Consider the following 19,934-nt stretch of genomic DNA (forward strand, 5'->3'; position numbering starts at 1 on the left):
AGGAGATATCCTTGAAATTAAAAGGTACCTTTTTTACATAGATAGTGAACTTCTGGAACGTGTTGCCACAGGAGGTGCGCAGTGTCAACAGTTTTGAAAAAGAATTGGACAAATTCTGAGCAGCAGACCTGAGTCTGAAGGTGATGGGCAGGGCTCCTCAGTGGTCCTGCCTCAGTGGTGTCTCACATCAGCTCTATCCTCCAGCTTCAGATCTGTAAGAGTGTGGGTCTGCTGAATGCCCTGTGTTTTATCTGCCAGCCATCTATGGGTATCCTGATATTTCAAGGGTCTGGTGTAAACTAGATGATTCTTTCTGGAAAACTGATTTCAACCCTCAATATCTCCAATGCAGGCACCTACTCCGGAGACAGTCACTCAAGGTGACTATCATGATTAGTGTATCTTCCTTTGGCTGTTTACAGGTGGTGGTCTGCCAGTGCTTTGGGTGTCTAAATTCTTCTGCAGTCAACAGATGTCTAGTCAGCCTAATGGGGGCCTAATGAACATGATCAATGAACAGACGGAATGGTCATTTCATCCTGCCAAACTTGGGATGGTCAGTGAAATAACTCACTACTGCCTGTTTTCATTGACTATAATGGGAATTTGGACACATAGAACACATGCAGATATATAAATATATAAATGTAGGCATATTAATCTTGAACGTAGACAATTATTGCTCTACAATCATAACAGAAATCTTGGGACAGAACTATTTCTGTCCCAAGATTTCTGTTATGATTGTAGAGCAATAATTGTCTCCTGAGAATAACTCACTGACATGTTTTAGACACCTCTGTGTACATGACAGAAACCGCCCTTGTGAAGTACATAGTTCTACTCACTGAGCGGAAAGGGACTCTAGATGGTGGTACCCACATGGTGAATGGACACGATGGCCAAGTGGGTCCCAGCCATCTCATTTTGGAGACTTTGGTACAGTCTCTTAAAATCTCAGCTGTAAGAATGTAGATTTTTAAAACAACGTAATCTGAATAGGTGTAATTATACTAAAACAGCCCCTTGCATATGGTTTGATTTACAATAAAGGGTTAGCCATGATTTTACCATCTGAAAACCATGCTGTGAAAAGTGGTACATCCTCTATCCTTGGATTAGTTTAACATCCTGATGAAATTGCCTCTTCCATACTTACAGTCAAAGCTGTAAAACTATGGCACAAGCTGGTAAGTTGTTTATTCTTCCAGTAAGTAAAGATAGAACGAGCATTAAATCCCTAAATTCCTATGGTGTTCCAACAATGAGTCACTTTCATTAGGAGAAAGGCTTATTCAGTATGGGAAAGTTTGAAAAGGGATTTCTTTTGCTGGTGGTCCTGTGGATGTTGCTAACTCCATGCTGTCAACAGACACAAAATTTGAATGCCATCACTACTCTGGTTCTGGGACAAGCAACACTGACTACTCTCAAAAACACTCTGGGAAAGTCCATCTATTTCCAAAGTTTCCACTTTTGCCTGTGACACTGAACAGACATGAAATTTCTACAGTTGTTCAATGTGATAAAACCTTATTTAGGAGACTCAATATTACTTGAGGTAGAATGGGTTGCACATTCTTTCATCTTTCTCACTCTCGCATGAATGATGTTGTTCTGTGCCTTATTTACTTCAGACACAGGGCATGAGTGAGGAGATATGGGAAGATGCAGTGTGCCTGAAGCTTTGGATCTGGCTCTGGCATCAGAGCAATTTGTGTGGCTTGCACGATGGGGGAACTGTAGCCATCACCTGCCCTGCTGACTGTTCTGTGTTTCCATCCCCCCTCCCAGGTTACGGACATGCTGCCCCAGGCACGGACGCGGGGAAGGCCTTCTGCATGTTCTACGCAGTCCTGGGGATCCCACTGACACTCGTCATGTTCCAGAGCCTGGGTGAGCGCATGAACACCTTCGTCAAGTACCTCTTGAAACGCATCAAAAAGTGCTGTGGCATGAGGAGCACCGAGGTCTCCATGGAAAACATGGTCACTGTGGGTTTCTTCTCCTGCATGGGGACACTCTGCATTGGAGCAGCAGCCTTTTCCCAGTACGAGGAATGGAGCTTTTTCCATGCTTACTATTACTGCTTTATAACATTGACTACGATAGGGTTTGGAGACTATGTGGCCCTGCAGACCAAAGGGGCCCTTCAAAAGAAGCCTCTCTACGTGGCTTTTAGCTTTATGTACATTCTAGTGGGGTTAACAGTCATTGGGGCATTTCTAAATCTGGTTGTTCTCAGGTTCTTGACCATGAACAGTGAGGATGAGAGGAGGGATGCTGAGGAACGGGCGTCCCTGGCAGGGAACCGCAACAGCATGATTATCCACATCCAAGAGGACTCCCAGCATGGTCGGCCACGGTACAAGGCCGAAGTAACAGACCTTCAGTCAGTTTGTTCCTGCATGTGTTACAGGTCCCACGAGTACACCAGCCGGGTGGTGTCCCACCAAAATTCGTTCAGCTCGAAGCTGAACCCCCAGTACTTTCACTCCATCTCTTACAAGATAGAGGAAATCTCGCCAAGCACATTAAAAAACAGCCTTTTCCCATCTCCTGTCAGCTCCATCTCACCTGGGTTGCACAGCTTTACAGATAACCACAGGCTGATGAAACGGCGAAAGTCCATTTAAAGGGATTTGTCTTATTTTGCTTTCCTTGTTTTTCCCAGTTCTTTGTTCTTTTGGGTTTTTTGTTCCCTGAGTGAGACGGAGCGAGGCCAAAGGGAGTAGAGCAAGCCAGTCCTCCTCTGAGACTCAGCTCTTCAGCATGAAGCATGGATTATTACTGTTCCAGCAAAGTATGCCTTACATTACCCCCTTGGTGGATGTCAGAGGATTCAAGGTGACGTGAAGTGGGTACCAAATCCAAAGTTGCACACACAGCTGGGAGCCTTCATGTGCCGCTGGCACTCCTGACCTAACAAACTCTCTTCCTCACGAGCAGGTTGCAGTGTGTGTGGGTGTGCCTGTGTGAGTGCCGGGTGCGTGTGTGTGAGTGTGCAGGTGCAATTCCACAACCAGTGCCATGTGACAAAATTTAAAGCATCAGGTATTATTTTTTCTTTTGCCCTTGAAGCAATTGTGTTCCAGCCTGCTTTTTTAGATTGCTTCCAAAAGGAACAGGGAGGGTGGGAGGGGAGCCAATTTGTTTTGTTTATTTTTTTTTTTTTTAGCAAGGCAAGCATGCGCCATAAGCAGTCAATATACCAGGTGTATCATGGTAAAATTTTTAACGCTAGATTTTAGATTGTATTAACATAAAAAAAAAAGGCAGGAGAAGTTGGGTCATTTTAGCTTGCCAGTTCAGAATTTAAAAAAAAAATAAAATAAAGCATGCACTTTGTAAAACTGGTATGCATAATAAAAACACAAGAAAAACTAGCAATGGAATTAATAATCAAAAGCAAATAATCATATTAATTTAACTATATTTAATTTTATCATTTTCAACTGTTCCAACAATTTGCTAACAGAGTTTCTAGGAAAAATTGGGAGAATTGTTGGAACAGGAGAGTGTATTTTGTTATTTTAATTTTATTTATAAATTATTATTGTTATTACTATTATTATTATTATTATTATTATTACTAATTTTATTTTGTGCAGTAATTTCCTGCATGAATAGTATTTATATTTTTTGGAATGCTTGGTTAAGATGGGTATAAATAGGAGGATGTATATTTTTTCTTATATAATAGTGACAGGGCATTCCTTGTTTTAAATAAAAAAAATAAAGATGATTGTCTCTAAATGCTTTTGATTTGTAAATAATGGAAAGCCTTTGTTGGTCTCAGGAAGAATTCAAGGGACAGTATCTTGTGTTTGGCTCACTGGGAACTTGTGAGATTAGATGTGATACTGCATTTTTTTGCTAGGCAAAGGCAAAATTCATTTAGCAGTAACAGGCAAAAATAGCTTTACTCCAGTGTTTGGAGGGTAACAGCGGGAGCAGTTGTGTTGGCAAGTTGTAGTGGAGGATGTTGAGACCATGTCATAGAGTTGTTCCTTGGACATTGTCCATCCCTCAGTTGTTCATCTGGACCAAACAGACTTTACAGAACTTAATTAGAGGCCTAATCCAGCTCCCTTTTAAGAGAATAGGAATTTTCAGTGATTACATGGTATATAGTGCTTTTGGATATTTATCTTTGATTTTACAAGGGTAGGACTGGGAGTTTTATGAACTTGCACCTTTTTCTCTGATTTAATTCTATCTTTGAAATTGCGTTCCATGTTAATTTGCCCTACAAAACCCATTTCTTTCTGGCACTAATCACCTCCTGCTGATTCTACCATTTTGTGCTCTCAGTGTAAAAGCAATAATCCTTTTTCTACCTTTAAAACTGGATGGTGTGTGCCCTGCTCTGAGCTCTATGTGCTGATGGATGTTGATACCCTCTGAAAGAGGCATCTATAAAGAGCATTAATAGGGAGAAATAAGGAGTGTCATTCCTCCTCTGTTGTCTTCTCCTTGGCTTTAAATTATTAACTATCAAATATGCTCATGTTCTCCACATCTGACTTTCAATAAGTAAATGACAAGCAAGTTATCCATGACTTTGACATCGTTACGCAGCTTCCTTTGGGTGTAGAAATTGCTGTGGCATGAAATCCTCCATTAAGATTGGTGAAGAACTAATAGGATTCTTAATCATTATGGATGAGGATGGACTTTTTCCAGAGTAATGTGTGGGGCATGCTGAGTGCATCAATGCTGTGCTGCCAGTACCATGTCCTAGGGCAAATGCAGAAGGATCAAAACAAGAATACCTAAAAAAGCAGTTTCAGGATGCATTAAACCACCTCAATGTTTGAAACCTCGAAGCTGCTTCCCCTGACAGCCCATAGGGTTCACAGTGCTCTCCTAATTCACTTTTTTTCATCTTTGCTCGTTATCCCAGAAGTGCAAATAAATGTATGTCTCTTTTCCTGCTATAGAAATAAGAAGTATGCCTGAAATATGCACCTCTATATCATGTACAACTGCTGGGTGTATTTGACACTGGAAAGAAGCAGGAAAATTTTGCGGTTTTGCAGAATTTGAGTTGAATTCTGTGCCTGGGAAAGGAGAATTTTGATAAAAGGACTTTTAGCAAAACCTTTAAAAAGAAAACAGCAGTTGCACCTTATAAAACATTGCATAGATTTTTTTTCTCTTTTCCTTTAAGAAAAGAAGAAACTATTATTTCTACTGCATATAAACATCATCTTTAAATGTCCTATAAAAGTTGTTGAACTGGAGGGGTTGAAAACATTACATACTCTACCTGATTTGTTACTAAATCTTCCCTCTGGAACCATAAATGAAGAGTAAATTTTAATACACGGGGTGTTTAACCTGGGAAGAAACTTACCTCATCATGTCATGGGTTATCTGCCACTTGCATTAAAAATCAATGGCTTTGTAGTAGCTCTGCTTTAGCTTAGTTGAAGTTGTAGATGTAGTTGAAGAAACCTGTGTAAGTTGATATGAAGGGGCCAGACTAGATGCCCGTAGCCATGCTTTTAAATTTAAAAGCTATAATGACTGTATATGTGGGAAAGTGTTTCGCTTGAATGTATCTGCATTCCTTGGGATTTTCAAATGTGCTTACTTATTTTATTTTCTGTCTGAAGACCCCACAATTCTGTCCAACCTGTATTTTTTGCCACACATGGGATTTTGAAGCAGCAGGATGTTTCATTTGCAAGGAAACTCTCGCAGGACTTTGCTTTGTGAGCAGCTAGACACAAGAACTGTCATAATTGCACATCAGAACATGAGGCAAAATCTGCCTCCCTTTAGCTGTTTTCATGGTTCTTGACTGATGTGTGAATAATGGCTTGGGCTGTCTTGGACTGGAACAGACTGAATCATGAAAGGGAAGCTTTTGTCCAAGGTTAATCCCAGTTTTTCAGTTAAACATGAAAAATCAATCATTGAAAGGTGAGCTGACTTTTGTCAGTTCTGTCTCTGACTTCTTATTGCCCTACATGTTTTCTTTTCACAGCACTGCTTTTTACAGAATATTTTTGCTAGTACATTATTGGGTTTATTCCACTTAAGATATTATCTCTGTCAGAACAACTTCTCTTGTTCGCTGCTCGCTCTTTTGGAATTCAGCTACGAGCAGGTAGTAGTGGTGCTGCTTATGACTAGACATCCTAATGTGTGCTATCACTTTGTGATGCACTCTCATTCCCCAGAGTCTCATTTCCCCTACCCTTCCCTATTATTAAGCATTAGAAATAATAATAATAAATCAGATTAGTCTATTTATGTCACACTAATGTGCTCTTCATCAAAACAACACAAATTTAGCTCCCTGCTGTCAACTTTGATTATATAACAACCCTATTATCCTATAATATTTCATATTATCATCAAAGGGAAAAATCAGTTTGATCAGTGAAGCACCAAAATAGCTTTGACTGAGCATGCTGTGATATGGAAACAAGAGGAAACTTAATAGAACAATGCAGGCACAAGTCCCCACTTGGTCTTCATTACCATGTAAGAATATTGTGACTGATCTAACAGGCATTGCTTTGCCAGAACCTTGTACATGCACCTGCTTTGCAGGGATGCCTGTGGTGGGGCAGCCCTAGAAGGGGTGTTTGGATATTCCTTCAAGAGTCCAAAATAGCTTCTTGATTGTTAATGAATGGAGAAGATGTACAGTGACCTTCAGCAATAAACTTCTGTTTGAACTCTCCGTAACAGCTCATTAGGATGAAAGAGACATAATTAAAAAAAAAAAAAAAGAAAGAAAGAAAAAAGAGAAAAAGAGAAAGAGAAAAAAGAAAAAGAAAAAAAAAAGAGAAAAAGAGAAAACAAAAACGAAAAAGAAAAAAAGGAAGTGACCAAGGTAATATACTGTATTGTACATTTTCTCATTAGTTCCCTAGTGCTTTGATCAATGAAATGTCAGGGCAGTAATCAAGATTATTGTGAATCTGACCTAAGTAAGTTAATTCCTTTTTTTTTCTTTGACAGATTTGGAAGTTTTTGTTAAGGAAAAAATAAAGCTTGATTTGTTGCTAAAAGCTTAAAAAGGTGCAGTCAGTGAAACTAAGATGGAGCATGAAAATGTTCCAAAACTATTTGGTGTGTGCAGAACAGAGGGCAGAGGTTTAGGTAGAAGTAGATTTCAGCTGAAGTTTATGTCCTCATTTAGCTTTATGTAATATTCCCGTTAATATTAAGATGTAATTAAGGCAGTCATTTAAAATCCTTATGAGGAAGCCAGATGAGAGAGATGTGTTGGAGTGTGTCCATTACACTAATGTTATGGACTTTTTCATGCATATTTCAACAAGACACTATTACTGACTGGAATATTGCACAAATTACAATGAGAATTGCACCACTTCTACTTTCATCAACCAGAAATGTGTAACACTCACAGAACTGAAAAAGAAAAAAATACCTTTCTGACCAGCCTGCTGTCATCTAGATCTTATATAAAACTTTATTTTGGGAACTTTAGCAAGATAAATTGTAGAAAAAGAATTGGCTATCATAACAATTCACCAAAGTTGAAACAAATGGAATAATGATACTGGACACAGAAATTGATTACAGATGGAAGGTGCCCTGGGATTCTTATGCCACATAGTCTGAGCTCAGAGGCTGAATTAAAACCATGAAAAACTGATGCAATCCTTTGCCAAAATGAAAATTTAATTTCTTTAAGATGCATATAATGAATATGACAAAGGAACTCTCACCCACCAAAAAGTAGTAGGAAGGAAAAAATAAAGTTGGGGGGGAAAAAATTGTTCTCAGAAGCAGGAGTACTGTTATTTCCAGGTGAAATGGCTGTGAGGTGATGATGAAGGACTGTTGAGCTTTCATCTGTGTAGAATCAGTCTGGGAAACTGACTGTCCTCAGCTCAGTCAAGGCCTAACCCAGTGTTCCACTGATAACTGCTGATGGGGAGATTCATGGAGCTCCTGACTCTCCAGTCCGGTTTTTGCTGTCCCCATTTAAACCAAGATTTTATTCAGCTAGCCCATCCTAAGCAGTGCTGGTCTCTGGGAGATATCATGTTAGTGATGCTGTTTCCTCCTCCTGGTGCTTCCAAGTGCAAGAGGACATGAGCAAATTCTCTCCTTGTCTGAGGCCTGGATAGGCAAGATCTTCCTCTGAAGCCAACTGATTTGGGTGCCATACAATGAGTCCTGTTTTACATCCTTTTCCTGAGACTGAAATGTGAAACTTTTTTCTATTTACTGCTAGATACTCTATCAGTGCCTCCAACTACTGCTCACCATGAACAGTCTTTCCTAAACTTAAGGGAAAGCAGTAAGACCTAAACCCAACAGTCGACCTGTATAATTTATGCAGCTGTAGTTTTCTTTATGGAATCCAGTCACTCAAAGCTGCCTGCTAATTTTAGGCTGGAAATACTATCCCTGGAGCCTTCGGCCTTCATTTGTTTCTCCCGTGAATATTGTAATTAATAAATATCCCAAAGCCCTCCTTCACCTTGCTTTCTGACAGGGTAAGGAGTACTGCCGTGCATTAACGCCCACAACAGATTGAAAAAAAAAAAAAAAAGGAGGGGTAGAGGAGGAGAGATAAATGCTGCAATTTTATTGGTAATTAATATTCACAGTTCCAAGCTGCGTTTGTCTTTTAGTTCACTTTGAGAAATGCAGAGCAAACAACAGGATGATAACATTTATCATAGCTGGCAAATTTACAAGTGGAGCTGGCAAATATAATAATTGAAACTATGCTCCATAATGCATCTTTCTCATGCATAAGTTCTGATACCACCATCCTGGCTTTGATTCATTGTTTATCCGGCCTGTGGAACAGCTTGCAGTAATTGCTGAATCCAGAGCACTACACTTGAGGCTAGAAGAGAGATCCATTTCACAGACAGCCACCCTCTGGCTTTCTCTACACCCTCTCCCTCCTTTCCCACTCAGACATTAACTCATTAGCTTGCCATTTCATGGATGTATGTTCAGGCCCAAGATCGCCACATTCTGTACTCTGCCTCCTCATCCATTAATGAAAGGCATTATGCTACACAACTACACCCTGGGGAAGGAAATGTTCCTCTCTAATTATGGCTGACAAAAGAAATTTACAGATTGATTAAAAGCAATATGTGGGGAATTAAGTAGGAAATGCAATGTGCATAACCTTGAATGGGTGAGACCCGTTTCTTCCCTGGCTGGGATGCAATGCTTTAACCTACAAGGAGAACTTTGGAGTGTGTTTGTTTGGGAGAAGGCCAACAGGAGAATGGCTAGCACAAATTATATAAGCAGGTGAAGAGCGACAGTGGTTTGGCTCATTGTCTGAGGATCATTGGTGAGGTCCATGGCATAGTTTCAGATTATGAAAGAGTCATGGGCTTCTTGCTTCAGTTTATTTTCTAGTCATCTGCCAGCATCCTCCCACGCAGGAGTGGCAGGAGGTGTGGGAAGGATGAACCAGGGCTAGTTCACAGTTGAGTGGATTGCTGTGGTGAGACCACCTTACCAACACAGGTGTCAAAGTGAAACTACGGAAAATCGTGTCTCCTAGAGCACCTTCCCTCTCCTATTCCATGGAAGAGATCAGTTACACCAGCCCTCCTACTGCCTGCAGCAAATCCAAAAGACCTGAACTCCCGTATCCTTGTCCATCTTTGATAACACCTCCCCAGAGCCATAGGAATATGTGAGAATTCTCTAGCTGAGTTCAGGGGGTCACAATACAGCAAAGAAACCTCTTCATATTGACTATGTTTGGGCAATTTCTACATGTCAAAATGTCATCTAAACTGACCTTTAGAGAAGTAACATTTATTCATTATGACTCTCCCTGCAGAGTGGGTACAAAGCTCTTTAATCATAATTATTGTTCAGAGGATAATTAATCTGATAAAAGTATTTAATTGGATTATCTGGAGTAGACTGTGTAAGTGATTTTGGCCTCCCAGAGTCTGAAACTGCAACTCCACAAAATTATTTCCAAAAGGCCTACTTGATAATATCACTTCTGACATAGGAGTCATGTCTCAGCTGTCTTATTGACAAGCATCATATTGGCATCTTGGCTGGAGCCGGTGTTGGAAGAATCTGGGGAAGGGATTTTAGCTCAGCACCAATGCATTGAGGCTCTTAATTCCCACTGAATTCAGGGCTGATATCTGATTTGCACACTGGGCAAGAGCTCAGGGCTGGTTTCTCCTTAGAAACCAAGATGTGGAACTTGAGAGGCAGTGCCTTCAGATAGATCTATAGCTGTTTCTTTTAATGCTTCCTGTGAAGTATTCACCACATTTATCTCTCCTCTCTGATTTGAAGCTCTTCTCAGAACCCCTTCTAAGTGGTGAAGTGGGTGAAGTTTCTTGTTCAGCAGCAGTGGACTCATATTGTATTCATGATGCCAGTCATCCAAATGGATCTGGTGGCCAGGTCACAGGAATTCATTGTGGTTGTGACCCTCCCAAAACTTTGCCATTTTTTCTCTAGGAGTTGCTCTCTTCCCAAAAGTTTGGCCAAGTGGGGCAAAAGACATGTATGTGAGATCCTTCTAGCAATGCAATTAGTTGGGTTTTTTATCTTCACTGTACATTCCTTTCAAGTTTTTCAGCATTGAAGCTCCAGCTGCTCTACGGTGACTGATATTTCCACACTACTTCTCTTTTCTTTGAAGAATTCATTACTGCCATGTATGCTTCCCAGAAAAGATCCTTTTTAGCCTATCTCCTCAATGCCCAACATGGAGAGACACTGCAGTCAGAGGCAGCAGTGGGAAATTCCTCTTGATTGTTGATATTGTGCCCTCTTTATTCTCTTGGAAAGAACAGAATCCTGTGTGGTCACCACTGACCAACACAACTGGTTTGCTCAACACAACTTAATGATTTTCTCATGGCAATTTCCCTCCTTTTCAACTGTTCAGCTACATTTACATTGTGGCAAATACTTTCTGCATAAATTCTTAGTGCAGGAATATTATTCAGCTGATTGGAGGACAAGTGCAATACCTGCATAACAAGAGAGGGATCCCAGTGTCCAGATCACGAGAGGTTTAAGACAGTTAATCTAGCAGTTTGGTTTATTAAGTAATTTCTTGGGTACCACTCTGAACACTGCTATTTTGGACTTTGACAAATTTGGTTAATGCACACAAAGTTAGTTTGGGTGTGTAAGTACTGTTGGGTTGACCTTGTCTGAAAAAAAGTGCTAATATATGCTTCAGAAAGAGTCCTGTCTACTTCAAACCTTTGACAATTAAGAAAGAAGCAGAAATTATGAGGCAATGGCTTTTCCTTTAGAATGCAAACCTAATCTTATACATAATGCACATTTCCTATAATACGACCAATAATCCATCTTTTTTTTTTTTTTTTTTTTTTTTTTTTTTTTTTTTTTTTTTTTTTTGCAAGGTCAGGAGGGCACTGTGGAAGAAAAAAATGCTTTATTTTTCCTTTTCCCTTGACTTGTTAAGATTTGTGTGGTTGTTTGTTTCCATTGAGGAGTATCAAGCAAAACTTTTGACCCTAGTGATATGGTGGCAAAGGATATGAATTGGAGCTGGATAGGTCAATGCGGAAAGGGAGGGGGGCTTAACAGTTGTTTCCAGTAGGCCAAAAGAATGTGGATACTGTCTCTTCAAGGTGCAATTTCTTACTACAACAAACTGTTCATTTATGAGAAACAGGGATAAAAGTGTTCAATTTGGGACCTAAGGAGTTTATATGGAAATTCTTGGATTTCTTCCAAACACACATACATGTTGAAATTAAATTGTGAATCCTACTTTGGAGACTGAGCCTTCCCGCTCAGAAAGAAGTGTGATTGTATGTGTGTGTTTGTGAGTGTGTGTTGATGCTGTGTCTCTTTTGGATCTCTTGACACTTTTTGGTGCATTTTTGTACTTCTTTGAATGTGCATATGCGAACTTACCGACGGTGTATTGACGGCATTCTAAAGGCCCTCAACAGCCTGAGATAGAGCAAAAATCTAAATTTCTACCCTGGCTGATACATTTTCTGTGCAGCACACAGAGCATTAGGGGCATGGTCATCTAGAAAGAGGAGCTACTTGGCTGTGGAGACTGCACTTGGAATTTACCTCCTGGAAGCTGTTTTCTCTACTCATTTCAGACCTCTAAACTTCAACATAGTTGTTGAGCTGGTCCTAGCAAACGAGAGTGATCAGGTCATAAGCATCAAGAAGTGATTTGTTAAACCAGTGATAACTTGATTACAAAGAACCAAATTGAAGACTCTTTTGTGTTTTCATTTCTTTTCCTGGCCTTCTCCGTCATGGGAGAGGATGCCTTCACACATGGCCTTAGAATGCCGTACTGGAGTCAGAATGCAACAACAGTCAAATGAAAATAAGATGTATTGCAGCTTACTTAAAGAATGAAAACTGTATCACACAAATGTTTACAAGTCCAAGTAGACAGCGAACCCCTGTACAATATGTAATTTATGCAAGGGATTGCATCTTTTTTTTGTAATGAATGCACTACGCAACCCTGTATATATTTTACAATGTCTTTACAGAGAAAAAAAGAAGAATCATTTACTGTAGTGTTGTAAAATAATGCACTTTTCTAATTTTTTCATTAAAAATCCTATGGCACGTTTTCAAATGTATATTGTTTCTTTTATATTGAATGTGGAAATGTTAACTTCCTGTAAAATTGCACTACAGAAGTAAAATCCACTGATGGAACTTATTTTGTTAAAGAAAAGTCCCTTGACAACCAACAGATGTTTATGATTATACGATATGTATGCGTGTGCATATATGTGTATATAGTGTATATTTAATGTATGTATATGTATATGCACACACACACATATATCCAGTGCTATATGTATATATAAAATGATATAGGTCCAGATTTATATATGATTGTATTAATATAATATCTATAGATTGATAGATATATAGATATGTATATATATTCATACATACACACAAGAATCACAATGTACAAACCCAGAGAGGATTACTCATTAAATTTAAGGGGGTTGGGGGGGCAGAAAGATGTCATATACAGAAGATATTTTGCATTGCAATAAAAGCTTTTTTGACAAAAGTACGTGCAGAGTGAAGTATGAACCTTCATCAAATACCCAACCATGTTGTTCCCAAATGACTGCAGTTCAGAACAAGCAAAAACTAAACTGCTTAGAGGAGGAATAAGGGCACAGTCAGTGCATGGTGGGCTGGAGTAAGCTGTTGAGGCTCCCCACATCTTAACTTTGTGGAGCTAAAGGGCAGGATCTTAGGATATCAAACTGAAAAGCGTGGCTTATCCTGACTTGAGGAGATGAGTGTTCTCCTCATGAAATGACTAATTGGGTGCTGCCTAATCAAAGAGGGGAATTGGGTCTCAGTGATGGTTTTAGCTGGCAGATATTGCCTTGAGGCACAAGCATGATTCTTTGTTTGGGATGGAGTGTTGGACAGCTCATGCTGTTGCTGCCATCCAGGTAAGTCACAAGGGAAGCCAGGGAGAGGCCCTCACTTTGTCCTAATGAAGTGATTTTGTAGCAAATGAAGGTTTTATGATCACTTAAAGAATCATCATCAAAGCTATCAGTAAAGACAGGATTGATATAAAACGACAGCACAACAAAGTTCATTGGCAAAATTCAGTCTACCACTTCCTAGATAGGTAAGGCACACTGAGGGAAAGCAAACAAAAAAATCCAGAGTTGATCAATCCAAACCAAAATAAACCCAAAACTATCCATGTGGAGGTAGGGTGGGGGTGACACAAAAAGATAGAAAGGATCAGGATAAAAAGGAATATGCCTGAAGGCCCAAGAGCATTTAACAGTATTTAAGCTTAACAGTATTAAATTAAACTTAACAGCACCATAACACCTTAACTTATAACCTAAGTTGAACAACTCAGCAAAGGATTCACATAGGATTTACTGTGGCACAACTGTAACTTCCTTACAGGCCTCATCTACAAATCCAAAGTGTCTAAGAATCCAGGAGAGCAACATTTCTCCCACATTTGCTATGGCATATGCACACTTACATGCAGACAGACATGAAGAGTCTGTACAAGGTCCCTGTGAAAAATTCCCCTTGAAGGTAGTGAAATATTTCTTTCAATGTTCTCAGCAGGTGAAGGGTTGAGGAATTGGGGTATCTGGCCAGGATCTGTCATTGTTCAGTAATCTCCCCAGTACTGCAAACTCGAGAAGTCTCTGTTTCGGAGAGGTGTGCACTCAGAGGGAGGAGGCGCTCACAGCCCTCTGTGGTCCAGGAGAGCTCAGAGGGTCTCACTTTAGGGTGCTGTTTATTGATCCACAAGAGAGTCTTGGGCTTTGGTCATAACAATGTTTCATCCTGGCTGCTATCCAGGTCGGTGGCTTTCTTTGAAAGTCTGAGAACAAAAATATCATCCCACTTGGGTTGTTATTCAGGCAAAGAAATGTTTCCAAGGCTGTTCATTACAAAAAAAAGCAGGAGCTCATTAGCACCATTTCCTGGGAGCACACAGTGTTTCTGATAAACTCAAGAGGGACTCAGCCCAGGTGCTGTTCATCAGTGCTGAGCCCTAAGGAACTTTTTTTAGATTTTGATGTGGTCTGGGGGAGGAGGCACTACCACAACCGCTCCTACACGGGCTTCACCACACTCTGCTACTAATGGAAGGATTGTAAAAGTTGCCAGAGTTAATATTTTATATTTTAAGAAATCTCACTAATAGGAAGAATCCCCTCTTTCTTCCTTCTTGGTGATGCTGTGGCCAGAAGCTGGTCCCAGCTGCACAGTGACAGAGAATGAGAAGTTTTATATTTCCTTCTAGCAGCCTTAATGAAAGGAAACATCTCACATGAACAGTGAGAATAGGTAACCATTAGCATAAAAGCTGGTTGCAGCAAATTTACCACGACATGCAATGATAAAACATAGCCAAACTACATGTTATGATATAATAATGGAATTGTTTGGATTGAAAGGGATCTTAAAGGTCATCTCATTCCAGTCCTCTGCCATGGACAGGGACACCTTCCACTTGATCAGGCTGCTCCAAGACTCATCCAGCTTGGCACTGAGCACTTCCAGAGATGGGGCATTGACAGCTCTCTGGGCAACCTGTGCCAGTGCCTCACCACCAGCTACAATGGGACATTACAGCGACAGTGAGACAAGTTTGTTGTCATAGCCTTCATCTGCTCTTGCTGTCAATTACAAATGAGTGAAGAGCCAAGAAGCCCTGTGTGTTGGTACACAGTCAGTGTTCTACACATCCTTATTTAGTGCCCGGCCTACATTAAAACAATTAAAAAAAGATGCATGTGACATCTTCATTTTCTGGTGAGGACAGAAGTACTTATGGCACAGAAAGGGGAAAAACAGCAGTAACCACAGAGAGAAAGATACCCAAGCAACCTCACATGTCAGAGAGAAAGATACCCAAGCAATCTCACATGTTTTTCGGGCTGCATCAGATAACATTCTTTACTGAGAGGGTAGTGAGTGGCACAGGTTGCCCAGAGAGGCTGTGGATGCCCCATCGCTGGAAATGTTCAAGGCCAGGTTGGATGGGGTTCTGAGCAAGAACCTGGTCTAGAGAGTAGCATCCCTGTCCATGGCAGGGGTTTGGAACTAGGTGACCTTTAAGATCCTCTTCAAACCAAAGGATTCTATGATTTCTATGAACGTCTCTATTAGCAGTTGAGATCAACTATTTCTTTCTTTTTGGAGTGGTATTTGAAAGCACACTTTATCTTGCACAGAAAAGCTGAAGTGTTGTTGAATCCCAGATGCTCCTGTTCCAAAAACTTTTCAGAGTAATTATATAAGCAATCAATAATATAGACTAGAGACAACATTTTAAAGGGCTCCAGGTAGTGCAGGAGAATTTGAAGACTTTGCATGTTGAGCTCAACTACAACAGGAATGTCAGGCTTCAGGGGATGGGAGTAAAAATTAAGGAAAAATTCTTCAATTTTTCATCTGTATGCTATAGAAATCTTTATACATTTAAATCAAAGTGATTTTTTAGGGTTTGGCTACTGCCATGTGCATGGGTCCTGTCTTAGAGGAGGTTAGGAATTAAACATCCTGCAGCAAAATGCAAGAGCCTGCTCAGTACATATTTTGCTTAGTTGACAGCAAACCACATATTTCAGTCACTGAAAACAGGTTTATGTCTGTAATGATGCTGTGATCAAAGCTCTGCACCTTTCTCACCTAAGGCAATATCTTTAGTTCAGCTCATCCATTGTAAAAACAGTGACTTTTGAGAGGGAACAAATGAGGGAATTGTGCTGGAAGTGTACAAAATAATGAGCACTACAGAAGAGGTAAATGAGCTCTTCCCTGTTGTGCTCGCTCACTCTCCCAGGACAAAGCAATATCCAATTAAACAAAAACAAAAACATTTAGAACTGAGAGAAGAAAATATTTTTATTTCTTTTATGAAAAAAAAAAGTATAAGAATAATTTTTTTTAAAAACATATTTCTAGGATCTTCAGAGTCAGGAAAATAAACTGATTTGATTAAAATGCAGAAAGCAGAAGCTCTGGAAGACCTGTAATCAGTGTGTTAGTTCAAATTCAGCCACTGAAAGAAATATAAAAGACTATTTTGCTGTTGGGACATGATTCTGCCCCTCTACTCTGCTCTCATGGACCCCATTTATAACACTGTGTCCAGATCTGGACCCCCCAACATAAAAAGGACATGGACCTGCTGGAGTGAGTCCAGAGGGGGACACAAAGATGATCAAAGGGCTGGAGCACCTCTGCTGTGAATTCACGTCAAGAGGGTCTTGGGCTGGTTCAGCCTGGAGAAGAACAGGCTCCTGGGCGATGTTAGTGCTTCTTTCAGACCTAAAGGGGCTACCAGGAGAGCTGGAGGTACAGGAGAGCTGGAGAGGAACAAAGGGGTGATAGGGCAAGGAGGAATGGCTTTAAACTGAAAGAGATTGAAACTGATAGGAGGAAGAAAATTTTTACCATGAGGGTGGCGAGGCCCTAGCACTGGCCATGTCAGAGACTGAATGTTATAATTTATGGCTTAAACATCTTCAAGAAGGACCTTTGCCTACAATAGCAAAACTGCATTACAAAAGCAACAGAGAAGACCACCACATCCTGAATAGGCCTGACTGAGGCCCTGAACTGCTGGTTGATGGAGACAAGATAAAGTAACAGCTCAGGGCTGGGGGAGAAAAATGCATTCACAGAGCACAATCTTAGCCTCTTTGGGGTGGAGACCACAGCCTCGGGGCTGTCAGCTGCCAGGCTCGCACAGACCCTCCCACCAAAGGGTGAGGGGAAGAGGTTTCAGGTTTCAGGCTTTGAAAAAGCCTCTGGGGAGCAGTGCGGTGACCGCCCGGCCTCCGCTGTGCTGACCAGCCTGATGCCTTGGGAAGGCTGCCTTGGAACAGAGACTGGACAGAGCTGGAGAATAGAATATTTATTGAAAGACCTTTAGGGTACACCTTGGGCAGGACAAGAGCCTGACCAGGGCTACACCCAAGGTGGACTTAGAATGGTCACAAAATGGCTGGCCGGTCATGAGGTATTACACTTTTATAAGTTTTGGTTCATTTGCATATTGGGGTTTAATTGTCCAATTACAGCTTCAGGTTGTGAGGTCTCACCCTTCTTGTTTTCTCTCTTCAGTCCACCATTGTTTGTGCTTTTGGGCTTGAAAGTTGTACTCCTTGTCCTTGATCTTCAGCAGGAAAAAGATTTGTTTTGTCCCCCTGCTCTGTGAAAAGACCTGACTGACACTTAATATGAGGCTCAGAACTGCGCCCCTAGGCAGCACAGAATCTGGAAAACATGAAAGCTAAAACTTAAGGCATCAAGCTCAGCTGCAGGCGTTTCTTCACCCCAGGGAAAAGCTTATGCACAGCAGAGGGGCTGTCATGGCCTGTCAAAGGCCTCTCCAAAGGTTCCCCAGACCCTGCACCAAAGGACTGCAGATAATGCAACACTCAGGCAGTGACAAGCCTAGCCCCCATAAAGGAGGCACCTGGGCGTTCCTGCCTGCCCAAAATGTATATTAATCCATGGGATTCCATACTTCACAGTGTGGTGCAGCAGCAGCGACAGGGGACCCTCACCACCAGGACCAGATAGAGGGGAGCAACGAGACATCTCTGGACCTTTGGATGGGTGATATGCTTCCACCTAACCCCTGTCACTCTCTCCCTGTCCGTCCACCCCCCATGCACAATTCTTTCCCTATCTTTTTCTTTATTTCTGTTATCTTTCTTTCTCTTACTCTCTGTTACTATTAAACAAAATATATCATTTTTTAGCACCAACATTGAACCTCATGTGGTTTTAATCATATTTTTTGGGTATATTTCAAACCTTTCTGGGTCTGATCCTTTTTGTTCACAGAGGCTTAGCTTTCTTTGCTCTTCTAAATTTAAACCAGTTCATAACAGGTTGCCCAGAGAAGCTCTGGGTGTCTCTTCCCTGGAAGTGTTCAAGGCCAGGTGGATGGGGCTCAGAGCAGCCTGGTCAAGTGGAAGGTGTCCCTGCCCATGCCCAGGAGGGCTGGAACTAGCTGATCTTTAGGGTGCCTTCAAACCCAACCATTTCATGATTTTATGATTATATCCAGACTATCCTGGCCTCCAGCATTTTACTGCTGGGAAATGCTGACTGTTGAAGAAAAGGAAGAAAATATCTTTGTAGATTAAGCCAATGTACTGTGCCATTTTCACAGTGGCTGTTGATGAAAACTCTTGGCTTTAACACTTGTCATGGATTCAGACGACCTGTCTTGACTCAGGTCTAGGGTTATTTCTCCCAGGTCTGGCTAAGGTGAGAATGTGTCACTTAGTTTCTAAGAAGCTGGAAATGCTAGAGATAGAAACTACTAACCTATATTGCCCTAGTCTATGCTGAGTTAATCTTTCCCTTCTACCTTCTAGTCAAGGTTGAGAGGCAGGAAAAAACCCTCTACTTTAATATCAATTTTGCTCCTAAATACCTCCTACACTAATGGTCTTGTGTCACAATAGACCCCAGTCTTACTCTGGAAGTTCAGGTCATATGAATGAACTTGGTATTTCCAAAGGGAGCAACCAACAGCTGTATATTCAGACCTAGGTTTGAATAAAAGGAGAACGTATGGTATGTCATGGTCCTTCTCTCCACAAAAGGCAGCAGCTGATTTTTCAAGGAAGAAAAGTTTACTCCATCCTATGGTGTCCTGTGCTGCCCAGTGGATCGGGAGCAACAGCCTTTATCTGTTTCACTGTTGTAGAGGCTGATGAGTGTTAGAAGTTGCATTTTGAATAGTTGGATGCAGAGGCAAACTGCAAGATGCTGACATCTGTGGGGTTTTAGGACAGAGGTTTGCTGTGTTAAACACAGAAATGAAAGGGGAAAAGGCCAACTCACAGCCCAAGTGACTTTGATCTCAAACTATGAGTTATGCCTCCTGATGGATCATATTTAGTGAGCAGAACTATTGCTGTGCTTTTCTTTTGTTATTTCTACTTAAAAAAATGTAAAAAAATTCCATGTATAAAAAGGGAGTTGCTAAAATAGTTGAAATAATTTTACCAAAAGATAAAATGAGAAAAGGAACAGAGATGAATCACGAAGACAATGTCCCTCAGTTCTAGATTCATGTTGCCATTGTGAAATAATGCACAGTAGAAGTGATCTCAGTTTGTATTCATGTTATTCTGTCTCTATGCTGTGCATGGGCTCTGACAAACATATGGTCTCTGCATTTCACAATTATTCTGATAGCATCTCATTGAATTTATATTACTGTAAACAAGAGGAATATTTGGACTGATGGGTTAAAATAATCCATATTTTGGTGCAAAAGCCTGTGGGGTGCTAAGGGACAAACTGATGGATGGTAGTGTAAAAGCCAACACCACTGGGATAGGACTCAGCTGAATACAGATGTGGAAAAGAAAGAAGAGGATAGGGCAGCAATTAACAGTCTGATTCTCTTCTCC

The 19,934-nt window shown here is 40.8% G+C and overlaps 1 protein-coding gene across 1 annotated transcript in view; it reads left to right on the top strand.

Moving 5' to 3' along the window:
• The window catches only part of KCNK9 (potassium two pore domain channel subfamily K member 9), an 88,488-nt gene extending 85,508 nt beyond the window's left edge, over window positions 1-2,980 (top strand). Inside the window, exon 2 of the mRNA XM_040074589.2 lies at window positions 1,795-2,980. Within this exon, the coding sequence (XP_039930523.1) occupies window positions 1,795-2,636 (842 nt within the window). The 3' untranslated portion in view covers window positions 2,637-2,980. The remainder of the gene's footprint in view (window positions 1-1,794) is intronic.
• The last annotated feature ends 16,954 nt before the right edge of the window (window positions 2,981-19,934 follow it).

This window comes from Hirundo rustica, chromosome 1 (genome assembly GCF_015227805.2).
Source record: "Hirundo rustica isolate bHirRus1 chromosome 1, bHirRus1.pri.v3, whole genome shotgun sequence".
NCBI lineage: Eukaryota > Metazoa > Chordata > Aves > Passeriformes > Hirundinidae > Hirundo > Hirundo rustica.